The sequence below is a fragment of the Pithys albifrons genome, chromosome 6 (genome assembly GCF_047495875.1).
Source record: "Pithys albifrons albifrons isolate INPA30051 chromosome 6, PitAlb_v1, whole genome shotgun sequence".
Lineage (NCBI taxonomy): Eukaryota > Metazoa > Chordata > Aves > Passeriformes > Thamnophilidae > Pithys > Pithys albifrons.
The window spans coordinates 40364170-40387886 of record NC_092463.1 but is presented as its reverse complement, the minus strand read 5'-3'; the positions used below and the strand labels follow the sequence as shown (position 1 = coordinate 40387886).

The window sequence follows — 23717 nt, the reverse complement described above, 5'->3', positions numbered from 1 at the left end:
TGAGACAGTACAAGTGAGAGGCAGAGGGTGGGTGAGAGTTGCTCTAGGTATAAGCAGAGGGAAGGATAAAGGTGTAAAGGGAAGACAGATTTTTTTCTTTTTCCTTTGTTTCTTCTTCGACAGACACTTTCTCATTACTATGAGGAAAACAGAAAGCCAAACCTGTGGGAAAAGCAGCTGTTTGTGGAACTGCCTGATGAGCTTTTTGTTCTGAGTGAACATCCCAGTCCCGAGCTTTAGTGACAGCCTGGCAGTGTTCACCGAGCCTCTCGAGTTTGCAGACGTGTGTGCCGCGGCTCTATGTTGAGGACCAGGCAGCTCATCGAGCTGTGCCGGGCTCCACTCCATCCTTCCTGGCCCCTCGCTGTCTTCCGCCGTGGGACGCCGGTGCTCCGGCGCTGCCGGCTACAGCGGAGTGGGGCTTTTCCCCGCCAGGGTGTGGGGAGGGCAGCAGGGGCCAGAGCCCGGCGTCGGGAGCAGGCGGTCCGGGGAGCGCTGTCCGCGGTGCTGCAGGAGCGCTCCCGCACGACATCTGGCCGGCGGGCACGGGAGGCCACATCTGGGACGGGAAGGGAACGACGCCGTGGGGATCGGCGGCAGGTCCTTACGTCGTGGTGCTCCCCCCGGCCCATCCCCGCCCCGGTGGGTCTGCGAGTCGGCGAAGGGGGCGCACATCTGGGGGCGGCGCATTTGGGGGCGACACATCTGGTAGCGGAAGAGAGCGGAGGAGGGCGGGGGCGGGCGGAGTGGGACGGGGCCGAGCCGGCAGCGCCGGGCCCTCCCCTCTCCCCGCCCCTCCGCCGCGCGCGGCGCCGCCGGGACCGGGAGCCGGGACCGGGAGCGGGGAGCCGGCCGGGCCATGCCAGCCGGAGCCCCCGGTGGCGCGGCGAGCTCGCCACGGCACCATGGCCGCTGAGAACCGCTCGGCGGCGGGCGGCAGCGCGCCCTGGACTGGGCTGCCCGGTGAGTCGCTGCTCGGGGGCTCCGTGTGCGCGGAGCGGACGCAGGGCACCGCCGGAGCGTCCCTGCCGGGGGGTGTCAGCATGGCTTTAGGGTGCATGGGGAGGGGGGTGTCCACCTCCGGGGGATGAGGCACGCGGTCGCCCCAGAAATGGGGAGAGGTGTCTCTCTGCCAACTTTCCCGCCCCTCTGCATCCCTCCGGGAACCCCGGGCTGCCCTGCGGGCCGGAATCCCCGCACTGGGTCTCTGCCCCGGGATGTGTGGAGCCGTGCGGTCCTGACAGGGCACCGGGGGGATGTTTGGCACCCCCTTTCCCTGCTCCCATCAGAACTAACACCGTCCCAGGCTCCTTCGTCATCGGAACCTCGAGTCCCTCCTGTCACCCAGGAAACGGCTCTATCAGCACCCTGAGTCGGGTATATGGGGAGCCTCCATCCCCGGGGGCAGCCACCCCACCAGCGGGAAACCCAGGATGGGGGTTATTCACTCCCCTCGTGCCTTCTGTGGGAAGGAGATATTTCTGGGCAACAAACTACCTGCACCCTTTCTTTGCTTTCCTTGCTATTACAACAAGAGCAGCAGGGACATAATCCCACATCTTTTGGATACTTTGTCCCCATGCTGCATAAACCCATCTGGCCCTTGTGGCCACCTCCCAGGACATGACTAGACAGAAGTTTTCCCTCTCCACAGAGCCCTTTGCCAGGTTGGGCATTGCAAAGAGAAAGATCTTGTCCCCTCTCTCCCTCGGTGTGGATCCCATCTTCCCTTTAGCCCTTTCTGGCCCTTTCTACTGCTGGTGCACCTTCCCTGTTAATGACAGAGCTGCACCGTGTTCTCACTTGGCCCATCACAGACACGGGTCAGGCAGCCACACCCTTCTTTCTTCACGAAATAAGGTAATTGGCTTCAAATCAGGGAACAGTTGTTGACATTTTTTAAAATAAAAGCAACAGTGGCCTCTGTTCTGACTTGCTTTCAACCCCTCTGATTGGTCTGTGAGTGGATTTTTCTAGCTGGTCTTTGAAAAGTCCAAGGCTAGGGAGATAGTTTCCAGCCTGAGGAGCAGCCAGTGTTCCCCTGTGCTCTGCTGGTAATTGGGCTCTGCTTGGGCATTTGGAGGCTCCCTGCTTTGTTGCAAGTGCCTCAAGTGACCTCCAAGAGCAGCCTGGATTCTCCTGCCACAACTTGCAGAATGAGCAGAGGGTCTTCAAGCACTGGTATCAAAGCAATTGGGTAGCTTGTTGATGCTGGCAGTGCCTATAAAAAAAATACTCAGATGCCAGGGTCCCAGAGCCAGGCTTTTGGTAAAACAGCACCGGTGGCAATGTGTGCATTGAAATCACAGGTGACAACAAGATGCTTTTTGCTGTCATTGCTGCTGGACATCACCTCCTGCTTCCTAACACTCTGACTTCTGTGGTTTGAGCACCTGCTGCTGCTCTCCAGCCTGGACTAGGCCCCCGTGAGACAATCCAACAAAGAGCTGGACATCCAGGAGATCCTAAGAACCAGTGACCCAGCTCTGGTTCACCCTTCAGCTGGGTTGGTGGTCACTGGTCAGAGCCCTGGGTGGGGAAGTTGGGCATGGGTGCAGGTGTGTGCAGTAGCCCCCAGTTCCTGTGGGACCCAAGCCACTGTGCTCTTGCTCAGAGCCAGCAGCATGTTTCCAGGTCTGCCGTATAGAGCGGTGGCAGCCCTGGGAGTGACCTGGTGAGTGAGCAGAGGAAAGCTGGCTGGAGAAGGAGGAGAGCTACTGGTAAAAGTGGTTTGTTTATTCACATGAGGGGCATACCCTCAATGGGTCAGTCTGTTTTCTTTCATAGAAGAGAAATGAACTGAAATGATTAATTAATGCTGTGATCCAATTACTCTGAGTTTGCAGAAGGAGCATGGTTTTTCTCTTTTAACTGTCCCCAGGAGCATCCTATTGATGTCAGGTTTTGTCATGGCTGGGGTTTTGTTGTTTTGTTTTTTAAATTAAAATGACAAACATCTCCCTAGGGAGAAAAAAAGAGAGAGAGAGAGAGAAAGAAAAAAGACAAAACCAGGAAATAAAAATAGTGAGACCAGGAGGAGCAGCTGATGGAGAGCGGTCCCTAACACACCTTTGCCTGAAGCCCTTCTCTGTCTGCCCTGCTGAGACCTTACCAGCAGCAGCTACAGGGGTGAGGAAGTTTGGTGAGTGCCCAGCCGAGGTAGCAGACACAATTCTGCAAAGGCAGAGGGGAGAGCAGCAGAAAGAGAAGAGGGGAGTGGAGACTGTTTTCAAGGGGCTGCTGCTTTCTGCACAAATGCAGTTCCTCTTTCCGCATGCACGGACATGCCGCAAGAGTTTCATGTGCACAAGCTGACCCCTTCTCCTTGGCACGCTAAATCAGGGCTTTGATGGGCATCTTCTGCAGAAGCAGGCATTGTTCTGGAGCCAGTTGCTGCTCAGCCTGATGCAGGTCTATGCCCTTGTTGCTCTCCAGTAAGCTAAGGGAGCAGGTTTGCTTTGCATTTCAGCATCCATTCTGGCCTGACTCTAAAACTGCGTATTTAAAGGACATGTTTTGGGGAGATGCAAGAGTACAGGGCCTGGCATAGCGAAGAAATGGAAGTTTTGGACCATGTCTTTCCCATCTATTTCCTCTTCTCTCTTCAACCTTATCCCAGCATCCCCTGCTGATGGCTCCTTAGCCTGCTTGAGCACCAGCACCCACCATGAATGTGCCAGGTGCCAGTGGTGAGGCAGGGCTCTGCACCCAGGCAGTGTTGAAGCCTCTTCAGGCTGGCGATTGGAGGCATCATCTGAAAGATTCAAGTGAGCAGTCAGAAAACAGACACCAGTTTCTAGGAAGACTCATGTGCTTTCCTGCCCAGGGCCCCAGCAGGCCAGGCAGTGAGTGTCTTAGTAAGTGGCTGTTATCCAACTCATAGCCAGGTGGAGAAGTGTGCCAGCTTTGACTGCCCCTGGGAGCACTGTGCACCACAACACCCCTTTAGGCCTTTAGGCACAGCAAAATCTTGCTTCATTCAGATCCTTGAACATACAAAGGTGAACCCTTGACCTATATTCAGACCAATTAATTTGCTGAAGCTTCAAGGAGGAGTTAGGCACTTCCTGGAGAAATGAATCTTGGGCAAGTGTTCCCCAGTGTGGGGCAGGCTGGCCCACTACACCAGTGTTTTGCTGGTGCAGGAGCACAGGGCAAGGTGTCTCATCTACAGACCCGCACCTTGATGGTTAGAAGCAGTTTTAGCAGCAGATGCACAACCAGTCCTTGTGCCCCCTCCCAGATACACCTGGGCGTCCTCACTCTGTGTGTATGTTGGCATCCATCCCACCTTCTCTGTGGATCAATGCACTGGTTCTCTTGGGACTTTACTCTGTGCCAGGGCATCATCACTTGACCTGTCTTCAGCCCCAAGTCCCCTGGCACAATGAGCATGAGCAAACAAGGCTCTGCTGGAGATGCTTCCCAGCAGCCCAAGCCCTTGCGTGCTGGGCACAGCTGCTCACACCTTCGCCCCAGGGCTGCTGCCGGGACCCTCTAGAGATGCCTTTAACCCTGAGGCTGCACTGCACAGAGGAGGAGTTTCAACCAAGGCTTGCTTTATACCTTGTATGATGTAAGTTTGCTGAGAAAATTAACATCACCAATCTGTCCAAGCCTGCAAATGCAAAGGCTGTAGTCACAGAGCCTTGTCCTCTGACAATCCCTGAAACCATCACTGGAGCTCCTGCAAATCAGAGCTGTGGGAGCGCCACTGACCCTTCTGCCTGCCTGTGACTCTGTTCCCATCACCTTTTTAGGCCCTGTGCAGTGTGAGCTCTAGTCCCACTCAGTGCATGAGGCAGTGGCAGAGAGGCCCAAGTGCCCCATTCCCTTCCCATCCCCCTACATCAGTGCTAGGCAGACCGAGATGTGCAGCAGCAGAGGAACCTTTCCCACCCCAGACACTGTTTCTGTGACTCAGAGAGAGCTGGAAAGGGACATGGGGAACCACAGTGATGTTTACTTATATTCAAGAGCCTCAAAGAGGAGTTTCATCCTAGGTCAGCTGATGAAGGAAGGGCAACAGCTGGGAAATTTGTCCTTTAAAGGCAGGACTCAGTGTAGACCATGGAGCTCCTCAGGCGCAGCAGGCTTGGCCAGAGCTATCACTGCATTACCAAGTTATTGAGGCTGGCTGTGCACCTCTAGCCAAGAAAGCCAGGCAGAGAAGCAGCCCCTCTGGGACCACAATTGCTATTAATCCAGTGTGTTTTATAGCACCCTGCACCTTGGCAGAGGGCTGGCACCAGGTTCTTCAGCTAGAGGTGAAATGTCATTTGCAGGTTTAAGGTTCATGGTGAAGTTTGCTTGCATTGGACAGTTAATGGGTTAATGTCTTTACGCTCTTTAGGTAGAATTAAATTGATTTGTCTCTGGTAAACTCAGAGCTCCAGTTGTGCAACACTGAGGTCTGAAAACATCCCTCTGCAAACACAGTGTCCCAGTCCTCACATCCGCTCTGGGTCACAGGGCAGCTCTCCAGAGGCATGCATGGCGCCATGCTTTGCTGGCCCCTCGCTTGCAGACCCTCCCGATGCTGATGTTAGCTCTCAAGTCCCAGGCTGTGCAACAGACTGGCTCTGTTGAGGAGGGACAAAGTTCCTGGAAGGATCTTTGCATGACTGAGATGGGAAGGAGCTTCTTCAGTGTCTCTGGGTTAGTTTGGATCCTTGCTCTGCTGGCAGTTATGTCACGTGCAGTCCCAGCTAATGCCAGAAAAGTGCATGCCTGTGTACAGAGAGGAGTGGAGGGCAATGAAACTTTTCTGGCATTGGCTTTTGCCTGACAACAGGCATGAGTTGCCTGGCTGTGGGCCTGTCCTTTCTCTAGCACTTCAGAGCAGTGTCTAGCACAGTGGTCTCTACACTGCTACAGAGCTCCAGTCATCCACTGAAGCCCATAGTGTTGCTCAGCTCATGAAGTCACACGCAATGAGGTGGCTAAAACCCCAAGCCAGTGCTGAGGAATGTTGCCTGCAACACTAGCATGGGGCCATGAGAGGCTGGGGATCGTCATCCTGCTATTAGAGGGGTGACTTCCAGGCAGAGCTGTGCTGCCTGAGCCAGAGAGCTGCAGCCCACAAGGCTTCCAGCCCCAGCATGGCTTCTGCTCTACCCAGCCAGGAGTTAGTGGGAGCCTCCAGGGGATTTCCGAGATATGTCTCTATGTGAGATCTCCCCTTCTCAGAAGATTTTCTTAGGGCTTTTCTGCAGGGGAGATACATAATCAGTCTCTGGCAGCCTGAAACTATTCCCACCTCCTTCGTCTCCATTCTCCCCTTCCTCTGTTGTCACTAGAGATGGGGATTTCCTACGTGGTCTCCTCCCCTGGCCCCCACAATTCTCATTCTGCTTGTCCATGCCGCAGGCTCTACTGCCTACCTTCTGCTACAGCTCCTCTCCTTCACTCTGTCCCTTCACTTAGGCATCACCTCCAGCTCCAAACCATCTGGCAGGTCTTGTGGCCAAGGGGGGGTCTCATGTTTTCATTCATTTTTCATTATCACCTCAAAGATACCCATCTACTATCCATCCCCAGGACTAGGGCTCTCCACACACACATCCATCCAGCAGGGTCCTTGCTCTTGCCCAATTTTCTGTGCTTGGCTCAGGGCATCAGCTCTCTTTTCTCTCACCCATTCTCAGCTGGTTCTTTCATGCTCTCAAAGCCCTGCAGAGCCTCACACTGGTCCATGGGGCATGAGGCTCTCATTTCCATCATCAAGTCTTTAAAATTTCAGATGAGCACCTTAGTGTTTGCTCCCTGCAGTGCCTCAGCTCCGAGATGAGTTACAGAGAAACATGTTCTCCCTGCCCTCCTGACACTGATGCTGTGCCAGAGCAACACTGCATCCCTGACTGTCTGAGCTGCATCCCCACCCTACAGCTCATGGGGACCCTGGGTGGGGAAGAGAGGGTGAGTGCAGGGTGCTGGGGGTCTTGGCATGGGGGCCAGACCCTGCTTTATTCAGCAGTAGCCCTGGTTCGCAGGATGGGGATGAAGGGCTGATGCCCCAGGTAGGTGGGGCAGACCTGGTGTGGGCAGCCATGGCTGTGTGGGGCAGTGGCAGGCTGAGGGGGCTTCCCCAAAATGGGGCTGAGTCCTTCACCCTTGCTGTCGCCAGGCAAGGCCTGTCCCTGGGGCAGGGAGAGCTGCTCTTCCAAGTGAACAGATCTGGGGTCTTAAAACTCCTGACCCTCTAGCCTCCATTCCCTCCTCCACCACTGTTTCTTGCACAGGCATCTGATCCCAGCTACTAATCTCTCCTTGGGGGGAGCCCAGCTGATCCAAGCAGTCACTTGTTGCTGTAATCCTCTCTCTCTCTCTCTCCCTCCTTCCCCTCTGCTGGCTGATCCCAAAGCCCTTCCTGGCAGTGGGACCTGTAGCTGCAGTGGGGTTATTTCTGTGGTGCTGCCTTGAAACAGCTGTGTTCTGTTAAAGCTTCAGCCCAGGCATATGAAAGAACGTGAGCATCTCTCTGAGGCAGAGATCATTAATGCAGTGGATAGGAGGGGAGAAGTGTGGCTCCAGCCCAGGCTCAGCTGAAAGCCCAGCACCTTCCTGGCTCAGCAGTATGGCCTGAGCTCTGCCACCAGCTGGGAGATACAGCCCTGGGATGGTCAAGACAGAGGGCGCTTGTCCCCCTTGGCCCACTGTGGGATGCCACCGTGATGAGCTTTCTCTCCTTGCGATGTTACCCATCGGAGCTGGTGCAGGCGTGGGAGCTGCCGGGGAGCTGCCGGTGCCTGGGAGCTGCAGGCTGGGCATTGCTGGCTATGGCTGGACTTTGGCTTGTGTGGCATTTGCTATGCACTCTTCCTAGTAGCATTCCACTGATAGGTTATTTATTTGGCCTAATAATTGGGTGGCAGAGGGTTAATTAATTGTCAGTGACCAGTGTGCTGGTAGGCTATTTATAGGAGTGATTTCCAATCACTTTTTAAAAAACACTCTTTCACAGGCTTGCTTCTTGCCTGATAATGCTGTGGATAGATGTCTGTGTATGACACAGGGCACATTAGGGATACAGGCAAGACCTGGGGGTCTGTTTTGGGCAGGTGGTGCAGCTGTACCAGCTGTAGAATGCTGGTGAGCCTGATGGGCTGAGTGCTACCTACACGAGCAGCTCACAAGCCATGGCTCTGTCCTGCAAGCACTTCTCTCAGCCAAGTGCATGGCACCTTGGATGCGCTGCCTGTTTCACTCTGAAACAGCAATAACCACATAGTCACAAGGAGCAGTGAAGGCAGGGGAGCTGCTGGCTTGTTTGGAGTGGGTGCTGAGGTTACACAACTGTAACACTGACTTCTGGGCCCAGACACAGTGAATTTTCAAAACCTGATGCACAAACACATGTCAAACATAGGGGTGTTCTCTGGCCCCCTTGCCTCCCCCCAAAAGCTGGTTGCTACTGTGCCATTGGGCTCACTTGTGGGGATGGAGGAATTTTCTTTGCCTCATGAGGATCAGTTGAATAGCAGAGGAAGAAAGAGGAATAAATTATTCAGTGGAAAAATAAAATGCCCAGAACTACCCCATATGTTTTTGACAAGAAATAATTCCTGTGCTATGATGTCTCAGATCTCTCCTGCAGCAGGATAAGGACTTCAGGGGTCCATCAACCTTTGCCATGCCAGAGGAGTGAAAGCACAGCCACCAGCTGGAACCAGGAGAGCAGGGGGAGCCCTGCCATTTTAACACAACATCTAGCCCCTCATCTCCTTTCTGTTTTCCTGGTTGTTTATTGCTTTCATCACTCTTGATGCAGAGGCACAGAAGTAGCCTGACCCCAAAGCCCCCTGCCTAGCACATGGCCTCCCCTTGGTCCTCTCCTGTACATTGTATTTCTAAGGTGCCTGTTCATAGTATCCAGGAACTTTGTTTTTGCTGTTTGAGGGGTGTGAATCTGTCAACCAGAACAATCCTTCACTAGCTGTAAATTGGTGCCATGATTCAGGAACTAATTAACACCTATTAGATAATGCAATTAGCACCACAAACTGTCACTCCTTCCTGAGTATCCCCTCCCTTTGTCAGCATGAGCCATAAACGCTCAGGGCCTTCTACCCCCTCCTTTTTCTCTCTCTTCTCCTCCTTGCGGTAGTGGCTGCACTAACTGCCCAGCCCCACATCACATCAGCAGTTTGACATGACAGGACTAATCCCATTAAGATTTTCACCCTCTTTCACTTTCAGGAAGGCCAAGACAAGCAGAGGCTGCAGTGGGGCTGGCCTGGCTCTTTCTAATTGTGACACCAGAGGTGATGTGTGCTGGCCCAGCCTTCTGCACTCAGCCAAAGCAGCGGTGATATGTGCCTTCTCCTGGGATGCTCCTCGGGTGGAGGGGGCAGCTTCCCTTCCTTCTGGAGACTGGCAGCATCACGAGCACCACAGGATCCAGCCAGTCAGGATCCAGCCACCACAGCCATCCTGTCCCTCAGCTCGAGGTCTCTTCAGTTTTGCTGTTGCTCCAAACCCATGCAAATCAAAGGCCCATCTCCTCTGGGAGAAGCTCACACTCATAAGCGTCTATGAAAGTAAGGGTTTCTGTAATTCCTCTCCTTCCTCCATAAACATTTTCCTGCCCAGGCTGGTGTGTGACTATAGGGTTTGTTTTTTGATGGGGATGCTTTCCCAGAGACCTTGCTTGAAGCCACATATGAACTAGGTTGACTCTGTCCCCACCTACACCCGCTTCCCCCAGCACCGAGGTTGAGGCTGGAATGGAGGCAGTGTTGAAACAGGAATGGGCAAGATTGGTGGTGACATGAGGGACAGGGGCACAATTAGGCTGTGCAGCACAGGGAGGAGAGGCAGGGAACACTGGGAGAGTAGGGCTGCTTGTTTCAGGAGCTCATCCCACAGCTTGAGGTACCACCATCATCTCACATTGCCTTTGCCATGCTGGTGGGGAAGGTGGCAGGAGGAAGTTGAACCCTACATCCTACATGAGTTGAGTGCTCAGCAGGTGCTCAGTCACTATCTGCACCCAATGGAGAGCCAGGCTCTAGCTAATGCAGACTTCTTGGGTACAGCATGATCATCATCAGTCCATGGCAGGGCTTTCACCTTTCCTATGTGGCAACAGGCTGTAAGGCAGTTTGCAGGAGCTGGCCATCTGGAAAGGCTTGCTGGAGTGGCATGTAAGGTGTGCAGCAAGGAAATAGCAGGACCTTTCTGCTGTGCCCTCAGATGTCACCCTGTGACCGAGGAGCAGTGGGCAGCATTGGCTTTGCTCACTTGATCTGGACCTGTTGCCTCACCCAGCAGTGGTGGTACCCATGATATCAGGCAGGGATGGGGACTCTGCTGTGCCAGCAGTTGCCCAAAATAATTGGACCCCACCGAAATGACAACCTTCTCTGCCTGGATCTGTGGCTACCTGTGCCTTGTGTCTTCATCCATTACATGCAAGGCACTGTGTGGAAAGGGAGAGGAGCTTTCCTACCTTGATGACACAATTACTGAGCACTACAGCAGCCACAGAAACCCTTAGACCGAATGAGGCTCTTGGTGAAGAGTAGGAGGCTCCTAATGGCTTTGGTGGAGAGGAGGAAACCAGCCATAAATCACTGCCAAAAGTCTGAGGGATTTTTCTGTAGCTGGCACTGCAGGTATAGGATGGTGTGTGCAGTCTGAAAAGCCAGTTGGTGTCACAGGTACGGGCCTCAGGCCCAGGGGCCCTTCTGAAGTGGTCTCTGGGCTTTGTCAAGGCTAAGTCACCTCCCTGGCTGTGGTGTCATCATGAAGGTCGGGGGCAAAAAGTGATGGAGACAGGGAGGGTGATGTGGGATAGGGCGAACATGAGGGGAGGGAAAGGAGAACTGCTCTCCTGGAGGTGCAGGCAGCAAGAGCTGAGCACTGGAGGACATACAGAAGACATTTAGTAGTGGGGAGACCCCAGGGCTTCACAGCATTGGGAACAATGATGTGGCTGACACGAGGGTAGAGATGGAGTTGCACCGATCAGTTTGTTTCATCTTCACAGCTCTCTTGTGTGCTTTGTCTACCCTCAGACACATCACGCAGATGCAGACAGGTCCGCGACTGCCCAAGTGCTGTGCCCCTTCCCAGGCCCTACCCGCACAGCCTGAATGCTCTCCATGCCAAAGGCAAACGGCAGAAACTATCCCCACTGCCCATGTGGGCATGATGCATGGCTTGGTCAGCTGCTCTGAGACCTAACTAATTTGTACCATCCTTGGCTTTCTCCAGGCTCTGGATTGAGCTGCCTGCCCTGCTCAGGAAAGCAAAGGCAGTGCAGATCTGTTCTGGTGAATTCAGAAAGAATGTCATGGGCAGAAGAGACAGATAGTGGGATGAAGAGAGTAGAAGATGGGGAAAGAAGTGTGCTGGGTCATAGCAGAGAATAGCCAGGGTGCCTGAGAGGGTGAGAGGTGTACACATCTTCCAGCTTGTACGTGTTGCTGAGTGTCTGTGTTGTATGTATCTTCACACCTTTAAGCATTTTCACCCCCTCTCCTTCCCTCTCACGGAGGATTGCTTTATTTTTGCTGTTCGGCGAAGGTTCACTTTCAAAATGCTTCTTTAAGCCCTCCACCCTGAGGCTGCGGTCGCCTGTCTCATCACACCAGTTTGCAGCATGACCTCTGGGTGGCATCAAAACGCACGTGTCAGCCTTTCCTCCTCGTCTTATGGCCTGTACAAACAGTTTCGTGGAGGTGGTTGAGATGGACTTTTCTTACTTTGGGCAACTGAGAACACAAGTTCCTGTCAAGGCTGATAATTAATTAGATGCATTTAGAAGAGGATCCTGGTTCACGAACAAAAGTGAGAAAAGTGAAACCCTCACTTTAGCAGAAACAATGAAAAGGTTTCTTTTCAAGATTTGCAGATTCTTCTTGGAAGAGCTGGGGTAGATGTCTGCATGATTGCTAGCTTGTCTGATCGGTTTGATTAGCTGTTACAAGAATGACAGTTAAATCTCCCCATCTCACCAAATTGAAGAAATTAAAACTCATTTCAATTGTACTGAAACCAACCCCCAGACTGCCATGATTATATATTTCTAAGCCATTTTATACACTTATCACCTCTTCTGACATCCCTGGCTGGGTGCCCAGAAAGGGTGACAGCAGAAACCTCTTTCTCTCTCCCTTGATACATCCCTTGTGCTTAGAACTGAGTGCAAAGCTGGGCAGTGCCACTAAGCTTCATCTCCCTGTTGGTATCTAGAATTTAGCATCTACCAAAGGGTTCTATTTGTGTTTCAAAGCATTTTGTCTCATGGACCACATGGAACAGGCTCAGAAGATAATGGTAGAGAGATATTTCTTTGTCCCTCACTCACTTCTTTTCCCTGGACCTATAAGGAAAGCTCCACCACTATCGTGGCTGTAGCCTTGCTAATGCAGAAGCTGCCTAATGGCTACATCAGTCCCTGGCTTTTAGCATCTCAGCAGCCATGTTTCCATTTAATTACACCTGCATCTCTTTAGAAAGTGGTTATATTGAAACCTTGGCTGTTTGCTGATGGCAGAAATCTGCTATCATCACCACAAATGAAAGACAAGTGAATGTCTTTTAAAATACTTAAAATAGGTTAACTGATCCCAAAGCTTGCAAGACCCTGTTTGGAAGAGCTGTGCATTAATTGCATGTTTATACTCTTAGCAAAATCAGCTTCAGGAGTCCCAAGCATTGGGAACCAGCACCTACAGCAGCTTGCAGACGTGTTGTGCCAAGGGCTCCCACAGTGTGGACACCCGCCCACTTGCTGGCTCCCAATGGGTTACTGGCAGCAGTTCATGGACTGACCCAGACACCAGGCAGACCTTCTGGAGAGGCTGCCCTTGCTAGGCTGGAGAGGTCAGCATGTCTCCAGCATCCAGGGTGAAGCTGGTGAAGGCCCAGCATGTTTTGGGTGCCTGGATGGTGGAGAGAGGCAGGTCGAATGGGAAGCTCTTCTGTCTAGCTCATCTCCCTCAGCACCTTTGCTTTTCCTTCACCTTCCAAGAAATGCCGCTTCATTCCAACACAGCTATTTTGGTTCATTGATTTTTTTTAAGGTCTATTATACTCTTACCTTGGGGAATTAACCACAGGCATATAGGTTTGGATGAAGACAGTCTTTCTGTCCATAATTCTTATCACCTTTCATAAATAATTCTATGTATCATACTGAGATGTCTGACTTCACCTGTACATCTCCACGACTGAGGTGGCATGCAGTGTGATGTGGGACCGTGGTGAGAGACCATCACTTCCCAGCATCATGGACTGATGGCACTCATGCAACTCCCTCCCTCTCCTGGAGGGCACATGCTGAATCTGTGCTGTGAACTGGGCCAAGCCAATTTACCATTCTCAGCCTTGCTTGGCTTTTCAACATCTGCATCCGAGACAAGTCAGACCTTTGTCAGGGCCACCTCTGTTGGATAGGTTGGTGCCCCTGATAAGATGCTGTGTGACTCACATGAACTGGGTCTGAAGTTGTAGTGTAACTCGCTGTTTTCCTCATCTCAGATTTCATCTTCCAGAAGGAGCTGTTTGCTGTCAGAGACACAGGTGAGCTGAGCAGACCATGGCATGGGTTTTGTGGGTTAACCCCCTCTTGGGGAGTGCTTTGGAGAGATCAGCAGGACATGCCTGAGGCATACCATAAGCCTGCTCTCATCCCTGAGGAAAGGCACCTGGCTCCATGCCATGCTGTCCTAGCAGTGAGTGCTGCATGTGCATCACTGCTGGGCTCTGCAGCCCCCTCTCCCCACAGCCTCTCTGTGTGCCCCTCCACAGCTTATGAGGTCTGTGCTCCTGCTGGGATGCAGTTCCTGGCCCTGAAAAAAACGACCATCACATCCTGGCCAAAGGGCTGTCCATAGCCCTGTCCCTGCTAGTCTCCCTGCAGTCTGTGTGCCTCCTCTACTGCTAAAGAGGGACACAAAAGTGCCTCCAGAGAACTCCTGGGGAAAGGCTGCAGAGGGAGAGAGAAGACCAGGAATGCTGTGAGATTTTTGAGCACTAGCCAAGAGCAGTGATGGCCTGGGAAACCAGGAGGGAGCAAAGGCTGGCAGGTCTGATATTCTCCCTTTCTGTCCCCGTTCCCCTTGCAGACTCCATGCACAACCTCTCTGCTCAGCCCTGGCAGGCAAAGATGACCAATCTGACCTATGACAACTTCACCCTGGGCAACCGCTCTGAGGTGGCCATCCAGCCTCCCACCAACTACAAGACAGTGGAGCTGGTTTTCATTGCCACAGTCACTGGCTCGCTCAGCCTTGTCACTGTGGTGGGCAACATCCTGGTGATGCTCTCCATCAAGGTGAACCGCCAGCTCCAGACTGTCAACAACTACTTCCTCTTCAGCCTGGCCTGTGCGGACCTCATCATTGGGGTCTTCTCCATGAACCTCTACACACTCTACATCATCAAAGGCTACTGGCCGCTGGGGGCTGTGGTGTGTGACCTGTGGCTGGCTCTGGACTATGTGGTGAGCAATGCCTCTGTCATGAACCTGCTCATCATCAGCTTTGACCGGTACTTCTGTGTCACCAAGCCCCTGACATACCCAGCCAGGAGGACCACCAAGATGGCAGGACTGATGATTGCAGCTGCATGGATATTGTCCTTCATTCTCTGGGCCCCTGCCATCTTGTTCTGGCAGTTCATTGTGGGCAAGAGGACAGTCCCTGAGAGGGAATGCTACATCCAGTTCCTCTCCAACCCAGCAGTGACCTTTGGCACAGCTATTGCTGCTTTCTACCTGCCGGTGGTCATCATGACAGTGTTGTACATCCACATCTCCCTGGCCAGTAGAAGCAGGGTGAGGAGACACAAGCCTGAAAGCAGGAAAGAGAGGAAAGCCAAATCCCTCAGGTTCCTCAAGGGCCCTCTGATCAAACAGAACAACAATAACTCTCCCAAGAGGGCCATGGAGGTGAAGGAGGAGGTGAGGAATGGGAAAGTGGATGACCAGCCATCAGCACAGACAGAGGCCACTGGCCATCAGGAGGAGAAGGAGACATCTAATGAATCCAGCACTGTCAGCATGACCCAGACCACAAAAGACAAGCCCACAGCAGAAATCTTGCCAGCAGGGCAAGGACAGAGCCCGTCCCATCCGCGGGTGAACCCAACTTCCAAGTGGTCCAAGATTAAGATCGTCACTAAGCAGACTGGGACTGAATGTGTCACCGCCATTGAGATTGTCCCAGCTAAGGCAGGAGCCTCTAACCACAACTCGCTGGCCAACAGCCGCCCAGCCAATGTTGCCAGGAAGTTTGCTAGCATTGCCAGAAGCCAAGTACGGAAGAAGCGCCAGATGGCAGCCCGAGAGAAGAAAGTCACCCGCACCATATTTGCTATCCTGCTAGCCTTCATTCTCACATGGACACCGTACAATGTGATGGTCCTCATTAACACTTTCTGTGAGACCTGCGTACCTGAAACAGTGTGGTCCATTGGCTACTGGCTCTGCTATGTCAACAGCACCATCAACCCAGCCTGCTATGCCCTCTGCAATGCCACTTTCAAGAAAACCTTCAAGCACCTTCTCATGTGTCAGTACAGGAACATTGGCACAGCCAGATAAACTGGCACTCAGGGACCACTTCAGTAACATTATGGAAGCCCTTCCCTTTGCCTCCTTTGCCAGCGGGGGTTCCTCTGCTCCCCACTCACAACAGTGCAGACTGCAGTAATTGCAGATGACGCCCTTCGTGCAATGCTGACAAAGACCCAAGGCACCTCTGAGCTGCAGGTCCTTCCAGTCACCCTGGGCCTGGGGACTAGCCTGGGGAGCCAGCAGGAAAGCCAGAGGCAAGAGGAGATGTGGTCACCAGGAGCCCTCCCCAACTCCATGCTCTTGAGATTGGCCAAATGGCATCAGTGTTTCTCCTAAGACTGGATGCACCTTCTCCCCTGACTGACTGTTTCCAGGGCATCAGAGCTCGTCTGCATGCAGATGGGCTAATGCTGGATGCCTTCAGTGGGCTTTTAAAAGTGTTTATTACCCAAGAAATGAAAGAAACTAGGGTCAGACATTTGCTAGATATCTTGGACCAGGCTGGCTTGGGCATGCTAATGGGGAGTCCTGCTGGCCCAGCCAGGCCCCCTCCCAAGGCAGGCAAGATTGCACCCTAACATGTGGCAAGCTCCTTCCTTTTTCTCAAGAATACCATCAGACATCCTCACACAGGGACCTGGGGCAGTATTTTCCCCTGGGCTTTGACTCTGCTCTCCTCTTTGTGCTCTTTCTGCCCTCAGTCAGCAATTAGCAGGACAGATATACCAAGCATCTCACTTGTGGGTGAGGAGTGTGAAGCCCAGTCACCTCCTACAATGATGGAAACTAAAATTGCAAGGACAGCAGTGGTGTGGTGCACAAGTTAGCTGTTAGCTCCAGAGCCCTGGGAAATGTGGCCCCTGAGAAGTGGGCAGCAGTGACTCTGAAAGTAACTGTCCTTGGGTGAGACAGAGGGCACCTGGTGATCTTGGAGGTGAGTGGGAAGAAAGTTTACAATGTAGCTGAATTGACCGGTGTCTCATCTGGACCGTGAGCAGTTCCCCTCTCTCCATGGTGGGTGTGGGAGGCCTGGCGCATGGCTCTGGAGGCAGGAGAGGATGGCAGTGGCTCCCAGCCCTACTCCTGCCCTGGGTGCAGGGGGATGCTCCAGGAAGGCTGAAGGAGCCAGGTGCTGAACTTTGTAAATGGATGTAACAGTGGTGGGTGTAGTGGCGGAGCCCTCAGCATGCAGGCTTCAGCCAGTGTCTCCAGCCTCCTCCCTGCCCAGCTGTGTGTGCAACCAGATCATCCCGGGGCTGCTCCTCAGCTTCTCCCAAAGCCGGGTTTCTGCCAGCCTTGGTGGGCACAGCCAAGTGCAGGCAAAGGATGGGACAGGACCGCTCCAGCATCAGCAAGCCTTGTGTCCATGTTTCTCCCATCCTCACACCAGGATGCTGCTGTGCTGGAGAAATGCTGCCCTAACCCAGATGGGAAACCCTCCACCATTGCCTTTAGGATAATTCACACAGGGGTGCCCAAAATGTCTGGTGGGCTTCTGGGTATGTTCAGATGGTTACAACTGCTGCCCAACCCATTCCATCCCAAAACAAATAAAGACCTTGGACCAGAAAACAACAGCCACAGGAGTAATGAGTCATCATCGGGGTGCTCCTTCCCAACTTCCCATTGTCACCTACCGGTGGCATTTCCTGCTGAGATTAAGTAGGGGCAGCCTCACATGCTTTCACCAGGACCATGTGCATGTGGCACCCAGGCAACCACCACCAGCTGCATGGTAACTTCAGTGCTGGTCCTGCAGGGGCCAGCAAAGCTGGAGTTTGCTGGGGTTTCCAGCTCAGCAGCAACTCATGGGGACAAAAGATTGGTTCTGATACTTTATAAAAAAAGATTTTTATTGGAAAAGAAAACAAACCCCATTTTCCAAAAGGAGTGAGAGCTCCCACCCAGCACTGGTGTTGGCATGGCAAAGGCAGAGGAGCTGCAGCACCGACATGGACACACATGGTTAGAAGTGATAGACAAGAGGAGACACGGTGGGTCTTGGGGGTGATGGTCGTGTTCACCTCAGCTGCTGCAGGTAATTTGTGGCCTAGCAAAAAGGATGCTAGAATAACCCCCTGAGCTGAGAGCAGTTGTCAAGTGACCAAGTGGCATGAGTAATGGGGTTACTCTGGCATTCAACACCACTCCTTTCCTCTGTCACTGCTAGCTGGTGGTGGAATGAGGAGGCTCTGGACTTGCCAAAGGAGGCACTAAAGGCAACTCATTTGTGCTGGAGGGTGGAAAAATGTGTGTTCCCATCCCAGCAAACTCTAACACCAGCCAAGATGAGGTGCAGTGGCAGTGGGACAGCAAGGGTGGGAGCAGCCTCTCCTGCAAGGTGGGTGGGTTTGCTCTCTACAACACTAATGATTAAAACAAGGCATCTCAGTGAAAGAAGAGGTCATGGAAAGGAGGAAGGAGAGGAGGAGGAAGACTGTAGCATGGGCCAGCTGCAACTGGGCATCCAGCCCTTGAAGCACCATGTTGAGGTGCCAGTGAGGATGATGGCTTCCTGTTCTAGTCCTTCCCCTTGCCCTTCTTTGCTGCATTGGAGAAGCACAGGAGACAAGAGTTAGTGCATCACTGGTCCCCCGGACAGAGCTGTGGTAGAAGTGTAGCCAGCACAGCCACTGTGGCACAGTGCATCCCTGCAGGCAGCCGCCCACCATGTAAAACCATGCTTTTCATCAGTCCCAGGGAGGAGGGCAGGGAATCCCCATCCCACCAAAACTGGCAGTGACTTGTGGGGAGACCAGGGTTTTTTCTAGCAGCACCTGCATCCCACCCAGCCATTAGCTGGACTTTGGGGTTGTCACATGTGCAGCTGCAAAGGACAGAGAAACCTATGGAAAACCCCACAGCCCAGCAAAACTTAAGCCCAGTGGGCCAAGATACTTCTGAAAAACCCGTACCTGGCATCCCAAGAGGACCCTTCTGGGGACAGGAGTAGTAAGAACTGACCTTTGGACTTCGACTTGATCTTGGAAGAGCAGGGCTTGGTCACGTAGACGATCTCCTCACACTGGGCATTATACAGGGCTTTCTTCAGGATGCCTGAGCGAGTCTTCAGGCCTGTCTGAGCGCTACACCCTCCCCAGCTTTCAAACTTGTACTTGCAATCAGCTGGATGAGAGGGCAGAGGCATGAGAGTTGGACAGCATAGGCACCAGGCTCCAGTGCCCACTCCAGCATGGTCCTCAGCCACCCCACCTCCATGTACCCACCTCCAAATTTCTTCTTCCAGTTGCAGGGGATCTTGCACTTGAGCTTCTTGCTCTCATCTTTGCAAGTTCCCTCACGGTAGCCCAGGCCACAGTCCTTACTGTTGGGAACACAGGGTCCCCAGCGCCAGTCCTCGCACTTGGAGCCATCCTTCTTCACCTTCTCTGTGAGGAAAAGAGGAGTGAGTGCTCTCTGCAGCACACCCAGGCTGCCTCCCCATCCCACTGGCTCCCTGCCCCAGGCTGCCTCCTTACCTTTCTTGTTCTTGCCAGCCTCGGCGGTGCCAGCCAGCAGGATCAGTGCCAGGAGGAGGAGGAGGCCCCGGGCCTGCATCCCGCCTAGGGAGGAGGGAGAGGGTGAGGTGGGTGGGAGGTCAGGGTGCAATGTGATGCCAAGGAGGAGGCATGGCAGGCTGTAGGCAGCCTGCAAGGGAGTAAGACAGCAGCTGTCTCCATTGCACACACACACACCTACTGTGTCCTGCTCATTGCCACCCATCAGAATATGTGCATTAATTGTGACAGGAAGGTTAATTGTGTACCTCAGTGACTCCCTCCTACAAAGGGGCTGTAGGTCTGAGAGATTGTTCCCATCCCTGCAGAACCGCATTGCCCTGAGTGTGGTTGAAATGCTCTCCATGGGGACCCCCCCACACCACATAGCAACTGGGGAAGGCCATAAAGTTGGATGCCCATGGAACCTTTATCCAGCACCCAGCAGGCTGCTGTGCCATACCCAAGAGCCCCAGGGCTGGGGGAAACAGCTTCCACAGTACCTTTCCACAGGATGCCAGGGTGGGGAAGAAAAAAGCCCAGAAAAAACAAACCTGCTGCCATGAGGGGTCTGAGAGTAAATCAGCAGATTAAACACCCAAAAAAGCACCCACAGTGTGGGAGCTCGCCAGAGGGATAGAGTGTGAGTGCTGAGCCCACTGCCTGCACCACCTGTGTGTCTAGGGGCTGTGCAGGTGTGCATGAACCTGAGAGCCGGTTGGGGACAAGGGTGCACACATAAGTGTTCCACTCCTGAGACTCTGCCCCTCTCCCTCTGCCCTGATGTCCTTGGAACAGGCAATGGCTCCCCTTCGCTGCCAACATGAGACTCTGTGGGATGCCGCTGCCAACACTGGGGTCCCAGCTCCTGCAGGTGTGTAGAGCTGGCATCTCAAATCTGGTGGCCACTTCCCTGCTCCCCCAAAGCCCTTAAGGATGCCACCCATATCTGTGCAGCAGTAGCCAGCCAGAAAATACATCACACCTGCTGTGGCTCTACGATGGGCTTGATGAGCTTGGCAGGACCAGGCTGTAGAGGACAGGATGAACTGCAGGCCCAACGTGACACCAGTGCAGGGAAGAACCTGGGGTCAGTGTTTGCTCCCTTCCCCCAGGCTCCCCAGGCAGTGTGCCAGAGAGAGCAGCATCCCACATTATTCAGGCTCCAGTGCACTCACCTTTCATGTGTCTGCCACCAAGCTGCTGGCTTTGCTCTGCATTGAACTGTCACAGGGAATTACACAGACCGGCAGGCTGAGGGCTCAGCCGCCAGAGTGAGATCTGCCTTCCCCCTCATCCAGCCCGGCTGGGAGCCATCCTGTCGAGCACAGCACGGCTCAGCCCTGTTCCCACCCATCTGCCTTCAAAGGGGAGGAGAACTCAGGCCAGATGGGCTGGTTACAGATGACAGGGTTGGAGCTGAGGTGAATTAAAGACATGGCTGTCCTGTTTTCGGCAGCAGCTCTTAAAGGGTAGCATCTCTGACATCTGCACTATTCACAGCATCCCACTGTTTTCAGGTGCTCTGTAAACTTCTTCCATACTTGGCTGCAGAGCCTTTCCTTGTGCTCCTTGAAGCTCCCTCCCATCTCAGTGCCTTCTGCCCCAGCTCTTCAGATGAGGCCTTCAAGCCCCTAGGGCAGACAGCCATAGCTGCCGTGCTCATCCCTGCCTCGTGCTCATCCCTGCCTCGCTTCCAGGCATGGGCACTGTCTGCTCCCCATGGGTGCAGTGGAGCCCTGTCCATGTGTACACAGGGATGTGAGAACAGGGGCTCTGAGGGGCAGATCTGCTATAGCCACTGGATTTGCTCCAAGATTCTGCCTGGCACATCACATCCCCCAGGCAAAATCTGCAGAGACCTTCAGTCATGGTTCACCCTAAAGCATTCATAAGGGAAAGGGAGTGGTTTTCCAACTGGTTCTTCCTAACAGCCTGAACCCTTTTTACTGGTCAAACAAGAGCTTTCCTTGGTTGGGCTGTCAGCACCTTCAGACATGTTTGTACAGCCCAATTCCTCCTGTGTCCCTGTGAGGCCCTAGCTTCTCTCTTCCTCAGGTGCCAGCTGGTTCTCACAGAGCATTTGTCTCTCCCAGGAATGGGCTTGCATGAGCAGAGCAGCCTGGAGCCTGACCACGTCACTGTAATCCCTAATTCCCCTTCCCCCACCTTCTTGAGCTGCCCTGGGTTTGAATGCTGTAGGATCAGCTCAAAAAAGAAAAAAAAATCACATGGTGAAGCTGAAGCAGAGCTCAAATACCCATCATTGCAATGGGGAGAGCTTGGACCCCTCTCTGGACACCACGCAGGGCCAGGTAGTGCCACAGGTTTCTCATAAAGCAGGTCACATATCCTGTCCCCTTGCTGCTGCCTCGATGGACTCCTGGGATGGACTCCTGGCAGCGGAGTGGCTGCTGGGCTCACAACTCCCCTCACAGCCCCTCTTCCAGCCGTAGGACCTTCTGGCTCAGCTGAAACTGCAGCTAGCTCCAGCAGAGGTGGGCACAGAACTGCTGTCCTGCCTCTGCAGGCTGAGCTGCTCCCCACTCTCCGGGCAGGAAGCCCAGCACCCGGGGAAGCCCAGAGCTCAGGGAGCCCGTGGCTTGGAGTGCCAAGCACCCCAACAGCAGGAAGTTCCCTGATGCCAGGAAAGGGGAGACTGAGCTTCTGCCCGCGGACCAAGGCCTTAGCATGATCAGAAGGTTCTGCTAGGGGTGCTGAGGGGAGCAGAGCTGGGGCGTTTCCCAACAGGGGGCCTCACCTTCCGCTGGCAGCAGGAGAAAGTGCTCCAGAAGGAAAGGGTTCTCTGCCCGTGCACTAGGGACAGAGAGGAGCAGGCAGCGTCCTTCCACACCTCTGCCCTCTGCTCCCTCACCAGGGCAGATGCTGTGCCGTGGCCCCAGCACAGCCCCTCGCCCACCGGAGAGAGGCTGGTCGTGCCCGAGCCCCGCTCCAAGGCATCTCCCCAGGCTCCGATCAGAGCATCTCCCACCACCTCAGCTCTCCCCGAACCGCAGTGGGGTGCTTTCCAGGAGGAGTGGGAATAAGATACCAGGCCACTGCCTCAACCCGTCTGCTCTCCAGGACCCCTGAGTGCCTCCTAAACTCCATCCTCCTACATCTCCGGGCTCTTTTCTTGGCTCCTCGCAGGCAAGCCCGCACCCCGGGATCCGCCGCCCCCGCCACCCCTGCCCCAATCGACCTTTTCTGCAGCTCCTCCCTAGGCAGGGACATGTCCCCCACCCCAGCAAAGCCCCTTTCCCCTGCGGGGAGCCCTCAGCCTGGATTACTGCCGCCTCGCTGGGGAGGTGAGGGGGAAGTCGCCGCTCGCCTCGCCGGAGGCGCCCATCCCCGTGGGGTCGGGCGGGGGTGCCGCCGCCCACGGGGGCTTGGGGTGGGGGCCCGACCCCGAGTGCGGGGGTGGGAGGCCACACTCACCTGTGGTGCGGAGCGGAGCAGCGCGATGCGGAGCTGCTGCCTTTGTGTGGCGGCCGCGTGCGGAGCCCCGCGCAGCGCACAGCGGCCCCTGACGTCGGGCTCGGCTGGCAGCAAAAAGGTGGATTTTTAGCCCAAAACTTTTCGCAAGCTCCTCCTCTGCCCCCCCGGCAGGCACAGCGGCAGGGCGGCGGAGAGGGCAGGCTGTCCCCTGGCCGGCGGGGATGGGGGGAGCTGGGCTCGGCGGCGGCTCCGCCGTGGGGAGGGTGTGCTGGGCGCGGGGGGCACGGCCCCTGGCCCCTGCCCCCTCTCACCTTGCAGTGCCCTCCAACCCGCAGCCGCGCCGCGGTCCCTGGGAAGCTGTGGGTGTTCAGCTGACCACGCACCCCGACATCACCGAGTGGCCTAAGGGGCGCACAGCTGAACAGGCACTCAGGGTCTCTCTTGAGGGCTGCCACTGAGACTCGCTGGAAGCTGGGCCCCTGGGACTCGACGGAGTGAAACCCGTGTCTCCGCCAGCTCCATGGATGCCTCCTTCCCCATCAAGGCCACTAGCATCGATGGACCGACCTTACACGGTCTCTCCGTCTTTGCTCTGCCCTTCGTGGGAGGGTACCAAGGAGGGGGTACCTGCTCAGCACCCAAAGCAGCACATCACTAACGCGCTGGCTCAAGCATCTCTCCAGCGCAATCCCCAGTGACCTGTCTGCCAGGCCCCACCTCAGCCATGCTGCAGCCCTTCTCGGACCAAGCAGCAATATCAGACTGCTTGTGGGGGATGAAAAGGACCTTGCACACACGACAGCTCCCTTCCCCCCATCCGTTCCCTTTGCTTCGGAGGTGAACTGAGGCAGGGGCCATCAATTCTCTGGAGTCAGCAGCCAGAAAGGCAAGTGTCATGACAGAAGAGTGGGGCTTTGGTGGGCAATGGAGCCATTTTCCCACCCCTTATCCTGGAAGGCTTCTGAGAGCAGGGCCATCACTGGTGGGTTGCAGGGCAGGGGGGTAACTGGTTTTTATGAGCTGCTTTGAAACCAGTTCTCTTCCCAAGAGATTGGTGCATTTAATTCACACCCTGCCAGCAGTTTCCTGAACATCTGCAGAGATTATGAGGAGGGCTGGCAAATGTGGGAACATGGAATCTCCCCTGCCTGCTGCACACACAGCAACAGGTACTGCTCTGGGTGGTGAGGGGTGTGTATGTTTCAGCCCAGGACACAGAAATGGATCCTGACAGCTGGGTAGGTGGCAAAACCAAT

General features: G+C 54.4%; 2 protein-coding genes across 5 annotated transcripts; one reads left to right on the top strand and one right to left on the bottom strand.

Annotated features, from left to right (window-relative positions):
* Positions 1-803: 803 nt before the first annotated feature.
* Positions 804-17096, top strand: CHRM4 (cholinergic receptor muscarinic 4). 4 transcript variants are annotated; one of them, XM_071558468.1, is made up of 3 exons: positions 804-963; positions 13489-13530; positions 14076-17096. In XM_071558468.1, the coding sequence occupies exons 1-3, from the start codon at positions 906-908 to the stop codon at positions 15551-15553; spliced, it is 1578 nt and encodes a 525-aa protein (XP_071414569.1). In that variant the 5' UTR covers positions 804-905; the 3' UTR covers positions 15554-17096. The 4 variants fall into 4 exon arrangements, with proteins under 4 accessions (XP_071414569.1, XP_071414570.1, XP_071414572.1 ...); XM_071558471.1 differs by lacking the exon at positions 804-963 and adding an exon at positions 3112-3129; XM_071558470.1 differs by lacking the exon at positions 804-963 and adding an exon at positions 9506-9539.
* Positions 17097-17358: 262 nt separating this feature from the next.
* Positions 17359-22604, bottom strand: MDK (midkine). The gene is made up of 5 exons (XM_071558472.1): positions 22462-22604; positions 19006-19089; positions 18754-18915; positions 18491-18652; positions 17359-18072 (listed from the first exon to the last, which is right to left on the bottom strand). The coding sequence occupies exons 2-5, from the start codon at positions 19082-19084 to the stop codon at positions 18047-18049; spliced, it is 429 nt and encodes a 142-aa protein (XP_071414573.1). The 5' UTR covers positions 19085-19089; positions 22462-22604; the 3' UTR covers positions 17359-18046.
* Between the last annotated feature and the right edge of the window lie 1113 nt (positions 22605-23717).

What these genes read in the sequence shown, in the direction of transcription:
- CHRM4 (XM_071558468.1), top strand. Translation starts at nt 906, where the DNA reads ATGGCCGCTGAGAACCGCTCGGCGGCGGGCGGCAGCGCGCCCTGGACT. An exon ending in GCCCTGGACTGGGCTGCCCG is followed by an intron (nt 964 to 13,488) that starts GTGAGTCGCTGC and finishes TCCTCATCTCAG; the next exon opens with ATTTCATCTTCCAGAAGGAG. An exon ending in GTTTGCTGTCAGAGACACAG is followed by an intron (nt 13,531 to 14,075) that starts GTGAGCTGAGCA and finishes TTCCCCTTGCAG; the next exon opens with ACTCCATGCACAACCTCTCT.
- MDK (XM_071558472.1), bottom strand. Translation starts at nt 19,084, where the DNA reads ATGCAGGCCCGGGGCCTCCTCCTCCTCCTGGCACTGATCCTGCTGGCT. An exon ending in GGCTGGCAAGAACAAGAAAG is followed by an intron (nt 18,916 to 19,005) that starts GTAAGGAGGCAG and finishes TTTTCCTCACAG; the next exon opens with AGAAGGTGAAGAAGGATGGC. An exon ending in CTGGAAGAAGAAATTTGGAG is followed by an intron (nt 18,653 to 18,753) that starts GTGGGTACATGG and finishes CCTCTCATCCAG; the next exon opens with CTGATTGCAAGTACAAGTTT.